Source organism: Diospyros lotus, chromosome 3 (assembly GCF_014633365.1).
Source record: "Diospyros lotus cultivar Yz01 chromosome 3, ASM1463336v1, whole genome shotgun sequence".
In the NCBI taxonomy this organism is placed as follows: Eukaryota; Viridiplantae; Streptophyta; class Magnoliopsida; order Ericales; family Ebenaceae; genus Diospyros; species Diospyros lotus.
The window spans coordinates 30,503,695-30,513,974 of NC_068340.1; the positions used below are offsets into that span (position 1 = coordinate 30,503,695).

Consider the following 10,280-nt stretch of genomic DNA (forward strand, 5'->3'; position numbering starts at 1 on the left):
AACATAGCACCACTATTCTGTCAAGTGAGTGATGTGAATGCAACTAAGAAAAATTAGGTCTTGAGGGTTCGTGTGATATGCACATATGAGACAAATACACGTGAAAATCTAAAAAAAAAACGTCTACCCTTGAATGCATGTTTTAGAATAAAGAAATAGATTATCATTTTTTTTCATGTTATTGTATAATTTTTGTATTTTTTACGTATTACTTATTGTATTACATGTTAATTTAGGTTTATTGTTTACATGGTTTCGGGATAGAGTTACATGCTTTTAATTGTTCGCCTACCCTTAAATGTATATAAGGAAATATTTCAAAATCTGTAATTTTTTTGTTGTATTTTCGTGATTATAACAAGATTATTTTATTTATTCTTTACTTCTTTATTGTGATTTTTATTTATTATAATTACTAAATTATATAACTTTCACTTTGACAATTTATTTTTTTTTTTTATGATATCCATGCATCACATGGGTGATCCACTAGTATAATCTAAAACATGATATATTTATTATCAACTAATAAAATTATTTAAATTTTAAAAATAATATACATTTATTATTAGTTTATGATGTAGCATTATATATCCTCATTCTTTGTAGTTGCAATTTGCATCCATGCAGATGCAGCTATCAATTAACTCCATAAAACTCATAACTGTAAAACCAAAAATTAGAAAATTTGAATAAAATAATCAAATTGTCTTCCTGGGCTGCACCCTATGTTACACGGAAACATTTTATAGGTGTCGTTTTTTTGTTTTCAAAAAATTTTGAAAACGTTTTTTATTTCCGTTTCGAATCTTATTTATGTTTATTTTTTTAAAAAAATATTTATTTTTACGTTTTCATTTCTTATAAAAAAAAACATTTTCGATTTCCGTATTCGTAGCCCCACCCACCCACCCACCCACCCCCTGCCTTCAGTTCAGGTTTGAAATTTATTATTTCCTTCCTTCATTTAGAAGTTGGAAAAGCATTTGGGGCACCGCTTGTCATGACGATTGACAACCCGTGTTTATACATACGGGGACAAGGGGGAGGATCCACTTTCATTTTACTCGCACTAACGTCACCGCAGTTGCACAGACAACTCCATTCACTCATCGAATGAATACTACTAATAAAAGCCTCAAAAGCCATTAACAGAGTACAGCGAACTGTCAGCCTTCGCTTTTGCTCTACCTTTGAAGGATCGTTGGACTCTCTCTCTCTCTCTCTCTCTCTAGAAGGATCGTTGGACTCTCTCTCTCTCTCTCCCTCTCTCTCTCTCTACTTTTCTCCAATCGCTTCTTTGAAGGTGAATTAATTCGGCAGAGGCACTGCGATCAGAACTTGTGCTCCAAGCTCGCAATGTTATTTCGTTGAGGTACAAGAAATGTTTCATTTCCCAGCTTTGGTTTATACATCAAGTCAAGGGTTCTTTTATTCTCGCTCAGATCGTTCATTTCACTTTTTAAAATAAGAAACACAGTTTACACTTGTTCTTTCTGTTGCAATTGTTCAAAATTACATTTGTAAGCACGTTTGTTATCATCTTTCCGTTCATTTTTTTGCTTGAAATTTTGGAAATGGTTCATTCTGGTGTCATTTTTAAATAACTGAGCTATGTGCACTATTTTAAGTACTGTTTTGGGTTTTCTGAGTTCGAGGGATCATTTGTAGCTACGAGGAAAGAGAGGAGATATGCGAACTCCACGCTCCAGAGTCTCTTTTACTTTTAGCTGTTGATCTATTTATAGTTAGTGGCGAATCTTTTCTAGCTACTTTAGGAGTATATTTTTGTATGTATGGTATTTAACCAGATTTAGTTACTGTCAAAATGAATCTTGTAAAGCATTTGTTGTGACAACTTGTTGCAATTCGACTCTTTCCTGAAGTGAGAACGAGAGAAGACACAGACACTTCAACTGATATTTAACATTCTCTTCTGTTTTTTTTTTTCTTTTCTTTTTTTTGAACCTTTTACATTGTTTTTTCTGATGAAGGAAAATAAGCACATCCATTAGTGGAACAGTCATGGAGGTGTCTTTTGCTTGGCTGCTCAATGTTCAGAAACCATGTGCTATCAAATGGGTTTGGATTTTGCTGTTACTCTTGCTGCAGAATAGCAGAGGAATAATCTCAGCTTCAAATTACTTGGTTGGGCTTGGAAGCTATGACATCACGGGACCTGCTGCTGATGTCAATATGATGGGGTATGCTAACACTGACCAGATAGCATCTGGTGTTCACTTCAGGCTGCGAGCACGGGCATTTATTGTTGCAGAGCCACAGGGTAACAGTGCAGTATTTGTAAATCTTGATGCTTGCATGGCCTCTCAACTCGTGACAATTAAAGTTCTTGAGAGGTTGAAGGCAAGGTATAATGTTATGTGATTAAGTCATACCTTTCATATAGTCAATTGCACTATAGATTACCGGAAGCAGAGTCTTTTCACGCATCCACCCATGCACATTTAGAATGTAAAAGAGGCAGTATTTCAGTGCAGTACTTAAGTTTAGTGAAAATGATCTTCAAAATGAATGAATTAAAAAGAAAGAAAAAAAAAATTGAATGATTTGTATATTTTAGCTGATAACTTACAGGATGATAGAATGGGAAATTGACTTTCTTTTTTTTATCTACTAACAGGGATAAAATGATGTTTCTTTTGCAGATATGGGAACCTATATACTGAAAAAAATGTTGCTATTAGTGGAATTCACACCCATGCTGGCCCTGGTGGTTATCTACAGTATGTTGTGTACATTGTAACATCTCTTGGTTTTGTGCGCCAGTCATTTGATGTCATTGTTGAGGGCATTGAGAAAAGCATCATTCAAGCTCATGAAAATCTTAGGCCAGGTTCAATCTTGGTGAATAGAGGTAATGACAAGGAATCTTCAATCTTTCTATTTTGTGAGCTTCATGATAAAGTAACCAACTGTTTCATGTCTGTGGTTAAAGAAAATATCAGGACACAGATTATTTTCATGTTCATGATGCACAAAAACTGACAAAAGAAGTAAACAATCAATTTTTTTCTTTTTGTGGAATTTAATTATCTTGATCCGTAACACTTAATGTTCTAAATTCAATTAATACTTTTGAAGTCTCTCTCTCTCTCTCTCTTGTTGCTTGGTTGTTCCATTTCCTTGCGTCTATGGCATGTCAGCTCTATAGGATTTCTCAATTAGGAGTTTAGCTTTCCATTTTTGTTTGATATTCCTTGCATCAAAGGCTTGTGTCTCTAAAATGACTAAAGGTCTTGCCAGTGCGTTTTATCTTTTGTATCATGATTATATGCGAGTTCATTCTGTCCTGATCAGTACTTGAGAAGTCTGCTGGATAAATTAATCACAAATTTCTGGCCCAAATTGCTTTTTTTTTTTAGAATTTCATCAAAGGAAATTAGTTCTTTGTTCTTTGAATTCCTTTTCCCTCTTTCAAGTACTTTTTCTTGCTTAACAATCGATAGATTAATAAATATCTTTATTACCTTTATATTGAGCATTCAAGGGTTGGTTTCGGAATTGATTCTGCATGTTGTCCATCTTTAAATATATTCCTTGCAACCGCTTGATTCCTGTTTAGAATTTTTCCAGACCATGTTTTGGCCCCCTAATTCACTCATAAAAAGACATCATAATATATGTTTTTAATATGTTGTCCAATGTCAACTGAGATCAAGATGCAATATTCTGGCATTATATTGAGAGCCCTAGATTATATCTTCCTCGCTGTTTCTCATTACTTATCATAATTTTTGGTCCTTCCTGACAGGAGAGCTTCTAGATGCTGGTATTAACCGTAGCCCTAGTGCTTATCTTAATAATCCTGCAGCGGAACGTAGTAAATTCAAGTTTGATGTTGACAAAGAAATGACACTTATAAAGTTTGTGGATAATGAGTGGGGCCCAATTGGTAGCTTTAATTGGTTTGCAACTCATGGAACTTCTATGAGTCGTACAAATTCATTGATAAGTGGAGACAACAAAGGAGCTGCTGCACGATTTATGGAAGACTGGTTTAACAGGAAAGGCGTTGAAAATGTATCTTCTGCTAATCTTGAATCCAATGAAATGCCTCGAAGAGTCTCAAACATAATTCCTGTTGCTCACAGAAACCGTAAGTTGTTGACTCCTAGTCTACTGCAGTACATTAATTTCAAAATAAAAAATCAGTTGAAATTGTGGCTATGAATGGGCTACATGGATTGGTCATATGCGAAAATTGCATTATCTATGCTCTAACCATTGACGGGCAGGGTGTTAAGCATATGTTGTTGTCAGGGAAAGATAATACACAATGCATGCGACCTAGCCTATAAATGGTCCAGTTTGAGACCTTCCTGAATTTTCTATTCATAAATCAGTTTTATTGAAGTTGTTTCAGAAATGAATATATGCATATTTATTGTCTTGTTCATGGTTCAAGACATGCAAGATTTGTGCCACAACGTAGGGTACTGTCTTGTTGTCTTTGTGTCCACTCTGGCCAAGAAGCTTCCCTTCTCATAGGCCTCTCAATGTTGCATTAGCTTCAGTGATTTGGTTGCATTCCCTAGTCTGGGGTTAGGTTCTTCCAGGGTACAATTTATTTGACTTTTTGCATTTGGTAATGGTTATTCTTCACCTAATTTGATTTGCACCTTGACCTTATTATTTATGATTCATATTTAAATAAAATGCTGCTGTAATCCAACCTAAAAAACTCATAATCTGTATAATTAATAAAATGTTGAGAGAAAATTATCGAATGTATCAATTATCAATGCAGAAACCAAATGAATGCAAGGATATATACTGTGTTAGAATCATTGGTAAAAGTATAAAGTTATTTTTAATAAAGAGGGGGATTGGGAGCTTTTCACAACAATAAATAAATATATCATCATCAGCCCCACCTTATCCTAACCAAGTTAGGGTTAGTGGCACAACATTCCTAATATCAATTGACTTCTAGAAGTCACATTGGCAATATAAATCCATGCGAAATAAATATATCTGATCCTTCTTTCTTTGCTTAGTAATAACTAGATCTGGTTCTTTTGAAGAAAGAAGTTCGTTCTGTTAAAAGGTTTGGATACATGTCTTGATGAAGTAATTTTCTTGGCAAAATAACTGTGAACAATATATTTGTATTGGAAAAAATGCAACATTTTAGTACTTAAATATTTTGTTAGTTAATATGTTCCCTGAAATAATAATTATTGGAGATCCTATTGTAATCTGCTGTCAAATATTCTAGAAGTATGATGATTGATGGGTGGGGTGGCAGTTAAACATGATAAGACAACCAAAATTTAGTTCGTAAAATCTCAGACTGGAACATGCAATGAAAGGACAATCGGGATTGGGTTGCATGCCTCAGTTTCCTCATATGAGGCAAAGTAGGTATGGATAAATTTTCAGGTTCTGTACAATTTGGGATCAATTAGAACTTCATCATCTGTCAAATGAAAAGGAATGGAAGAAGTACTTCTACTTAATTTAAAATACTTGATGCATCTTAACGCAGACCATGGGTTGCTGGAGCTTGCTGCCTCTTTTCAATCTTCTTCTGGTAAACGAGCGACCAGGCTTCTAAGTGTTGCAAGACGTGTCAGAAGTGCTCTCAGGCAGGCCAATAAGCCTAGTTTTGTATCTGCATTTTGTCAGTCGAACTGTGGTGATGTTAGTCCAAATGTGCTTGGTGCATTCTGCATAGATACTGGGCTACCTTGTGACTTCAATCACAGCACTTGTGGTGGAAAGAATGAATTATGCTATGGTCGAGGACCAGGGTAAATACTGCTATGCATACTATGCTTACCTGTAACCTGCATGAAACTAATCTAATCTTGACTTTGCAGTTACCCTGATGAATTTGAGAGTACTCGTATAATTGGAGAAAGGCAATTCAAGAAAGCTTTAGAGCTTTTCAATAAAGCATCTGAGGAGTTGAAAGGGAAGGTTGACTATCGTCATTCTTATGTGGACTTCTCCAAACTTGGAGTGACTCTTCCTAAAGAAGGAGGTAATGAAGTGGTCAAAACGTGCCCTGCTGCAATGGGGTTTGCATTTGCTGCAGGTACCACTGATGGACCTGGAGCTTTTGACTTTAAGCAAGGGGATAATGAGGTCGGTAAAATTTTTCAGTAGCTTAATTCCTTGTTTGGTTCTATGCTTTCACATGGTATGGAACCTGACTGTTTGATGTATTTATAATTTTTTGTATATGTTACTCCAGGGGAATCCTTTTTGGAAGTTGGTTCGCAACTTGCTTAAAACACCAGACAAGGAGCAAATAGATTGTCAACAGCCAAAACCCATTTTGCTCGATACTGGTGAAATGAATAAGCCTTATCATTGGGCAGTGAGTTGATATTGCCATTGAAACTTTTAATGCAATTACTTTGTTTGTTGGCTTTTCTAGACTTTTGAATGTGAAAGGTTATCACCACTTCTACTTTATGATGCACTATCAAAAAGAGCTTTAAATTTTCACCCTGGGATTTGGATGTAATGCTCTCAACCTATTTTCACGTAAATCTAGAGTTTTCATATGGTGAATGCTCCGCTATTGTACATCCCTGTGAAGTATCTAAATTTTAATGTCTTTGATTTTTTAGTCTTGATAAAAATCTATCATCTTTTTCAAATGCATTTTCCAAGACTTGCGTGCATGAATGGGCAGAACAAAGTTGTGCAATAAGCCCACAGTACGGCACATGTGAAAAATAATTAATGCAAAAGCACTTTATTGGACATTTCCTAAAGAGCGGGAGCAGCTGATGGAATGCGATAGTTATTTGATATAATTGATTCTTCTGAAATCTTAACATTGTATTTTGAAGTTGATCTAGAAAACCATAGTTATTTGTTGTATTTGCTTCTCTTCTGAAATCTTAACAGTCTTTTAAGATTAATCTTATTTTTTATTCTTAGCAAATGAGTTGATAAGAAAATTGTAGTCTGCATTGGATGTTTAATTGCAATGAGCAATATACTGGACTCTGAAACATGCTGTGCCTATACCTGAACTCACTGGTCTACTGATTATTGCCTACTAGAGTATAGATGTTCTACTTGCCAACAGATTTGGTTTTATCTTATTTTCTGCAGCCTGCAATACTTCCAATTCAAATAATCCGGGTGGGGCAGCTAGTTGTTCTGTGTGTCCCTGGAGGTATGTGGCTTGATTAGTTTTTTTTTTTTTTCCACTCTTGTTCAAGGTTGATAGATGTTGAAGTAAAATTGACAGCCTGAATGGCACAGTGATCTATTGAAATAACATTTTGCTTTTGATGCTGTCTCTCAACTGAATAACCTTTTAAGCTGATAAACATATGTGCTGTAAATGTTATCTCACCCAATGTTGGGTCCTGAAGATACCTAGATGGTGCAAGTATTAGTCCTTCTTGTCATAACCGATATTACATCCAATTGACTGGTTCACTTGGATTGCCTTTTCTGAGGGCAACCTGGTTTCAAGGTCAATAAGTTGAGTTTTGCTGGGTCTAAATACCATTTAATACTCTATCAAGCTATCGAACTTGCTCATCCAAATTGGATGACTGATATTACATCCAATTGACTGGTGCAACTTGGACTGCCTTTTCTCAAGGCAGCCTGGTTGAGTGGTCAGTAAGTTGAGTTTTGCTGGGCCTAAATTCCATTTAATCCTCTGTTAAGCTATCGAACTTACTCATCCAAATTGGATGTCTGGGGAAGAGAAGTTCAGAACTAAATCATATTAGACTAAGCCAAATCAACTATTTTCTCTCTGATGGAATTATTGTAATGTGAAATCTTCTTAATATGTTCTTCTGGTCAAGCTCAGCAATTCCAGTGTGTTGCAAACTAAGGCACTTGTTAAGTTGCAATAAGATAACTTGCATCCTTGTCTATCGGATATTCAGATGTATCTGGCAACTCTCGATGACACTGCAGTTCTTCAACCATAATTATACACTTCATTGCCGATCACAACTCTCAATTTTTTGGCTGTGTTACCATGCAACTCTATATGATGATCTCTGAGAAACTTCTTGATGTCTGGTTAAACTATTGGCTGGTGTTCACATCCAAATTGAACCAACTTGATACTGCAGTAGCTTGTCATGCTCTAATGTGCCTCTTCTTCAATTCTGTTCCCATAACTGAATTCTTTTTCTGACAGAATTTACAACAATGGCTGGTAGACGTCTCCGAGAAGCTGTGAAAACAGTGCTTACGAGCAGAGGACACGGAGAATTTGGTGCGAACACTCATGTTGTGATAGCCGGGCTGACTAATACTTATTCACAATACGTGACTACCTTTGAGGAGTACGAGGTCCAAAGATACGAGGTTAGCAAATAACAATCTTGCCAATGTGAATGGTTAGACGGTTATATTTTCCCAAATTTATGTGTCGAAGCATTAGAGAGTGAGGTTGTCAGATTCTTGTGTTAGTATGTACTTGTACTGAAGCAGCTCCAGTTTGCATATCTTAGTATATGGGTGGTTTGGATGGTTATCTTTTCAGTTTAGAACTGTTATATTGACACTAGGATGTTACTTATTGGTTACGGGTGCTGCTTTCATACTTATCAGGGTGCCTCCACGCTATACGGCCCCCACACGCTTGCTGCCTACATTCAGGAGTTCAAGAAGCTCGCCACAGCCCTGATCACTGGTCAGTCGGTTGAACCAGGCCCGCAGCCTCCTGACCTACTCGACAAGCAAATAAGCTTATTGACCCCGGTGGTTATGGACTCGACCCCTCCTGGCGTGAAATTCGGGGACGTCAGTTCTGATGTCCGTCAAAACTCTACCTTCAAGAGAGGCGAGATGGTAACCATCACCTTCTGGTCGGCTTGTCCCAGAAACGACCTCATGACGGAAGGGACATTCGCTCTAGTGGAGATCCTCCAAGGAAAGGATAACTGGGTTTCGGCTTATGATGACGATGATTTCTGCCTCCGGTTCAAGTGGTCGCGGCCGTTCAAACTCAGTTCTCGGAGTCGAGCAACCATAGAGTGGCGAATCCCCCAATCGGCTACTCCAGGTGTATACAGGATAAGGCATTTTGGCGCTTCAAAGGGCCTTCTGGGTTCAATTCACCATTTTACTGGTTCATCTAGTGCCTTTGTTGTTGTATAAGAAACACATTGATTTCCTCCACTTCCCTTTTAATTTTACTGGTTAATTGTTACTTGAAACCCACACTGTTTGAATATCGTCCTCTTCTTTAAAAAAAAATAAAAAGGGAAGAAAGGAGTGAACTAAACCATTTTTATCTCTATTAGGTTTGTACATCTAACTTCCACTCAGAAATTCGAGCAGATTTGGATGTTTTTCTTTTCACATGATATTTGATTTAGTAATGTTTGTTAATCAAGATATCTGACAAAAAAAGTGAGATATGAAAAGTATTTTAGGTAAAAATATTTTTTTATTGTATTTGTTAAATTTATTTAAAAATTCTTACGTCATATAATTTTTTATTTTAAATTATTTAAATAAGTTTATTTTTTATTTTTTAAATAAATTTATCTTAAATTTTATAAATAAAAAAGTAATATATATGTCTCTCAATGTATTTTAAAAAATTTAACAATAAAATTTTTATTTTTATTTTTATCTTTATCATTACATATTTTAATTTAAAAAATATTTTAATTTTATCTTAATATATATATGTATATTATTTATTTTAACAAATGTTGTCTTAGGAAGAATATTGACATTAGAGATGAATGAATTGGCCAAAATATTAATTTTATAGAGGAATTTGCTTCCTCAACTATGTATATGAGAAATATAGGATAAATTGTATTTAGACTCCTAGCATTATTCTTTTAAAAATAGTTTTAGAGGTACATGATATTTTGTTTATTTGAGACCCTCCCTTAACAAACCATACTAGTTTAACTATTTTTTATTTAAATTAAATAGAAAAGATAAATATCTATCACTAAAAATAATAATTTTAGTGAAAATTTTTTATTATTTTTAGCCTTTCTCTTTTTCTTTTTCTTTTTTAATTTAGAACCAATTGGTTCTAAATTTTGAATGGAGACTTATTTCAACGAAACACAATTAATTCTTTAAATTAAAATTTAGAATGGATTAATTCTAAATTTTGATATGAAGACCTAACAACCCATCACCGTTAAATTTTGATAATTGATGTTTCATTTATTTTTTAATTTTAATTTTTTGTTTTTTAAAATTTTAATTTAATAAAATTTATCTAATTTAACTTAATAATATTTAAGTAATTTTGTCTATAACTAACGCAGTCATTGTTTTCAACAGGTCCT

At 34.8% G+C, this 10,280-nt stretch overlaps 1 protein-coding gene across 1 annotated transcript; it reads left to right on the top strand.

The window, feature by feature from the left end:
• Nucleotides 1–1,137: 1,137 nt before the first annotated feature.
• On the top strand, nt 1,138–9,321 carry LOC127797672 (neutral ceramidase 2). Its single transcript, XM_052330770.1, has 10 exons — nt 1,138–1,375; nt 1,995–2,369; nt 2,667–2,875; nt 3,773–4,117; nt 5,510–5,774; nt 5,844–6,111; nt 6,221–6,346; nt 7,096–7,159; nt 8,153–8,322; nt 8,569–9,321. The coding sequence occupies exons 2-10, from the start codon at nt 2,026–2,028 to the stop codon at nt 9,115–9,117; spliced, it is 2,340 nt and encodes a 779-aa protein (XP_052186730.1). The 5' UTR covers nt 1,138–1,375; nt 1,995–2,025; the 3' UTR covers nt 9,118–9,321.
• Nucleotides 9,322–10,280: the final 959 nt, after the last annotated feature.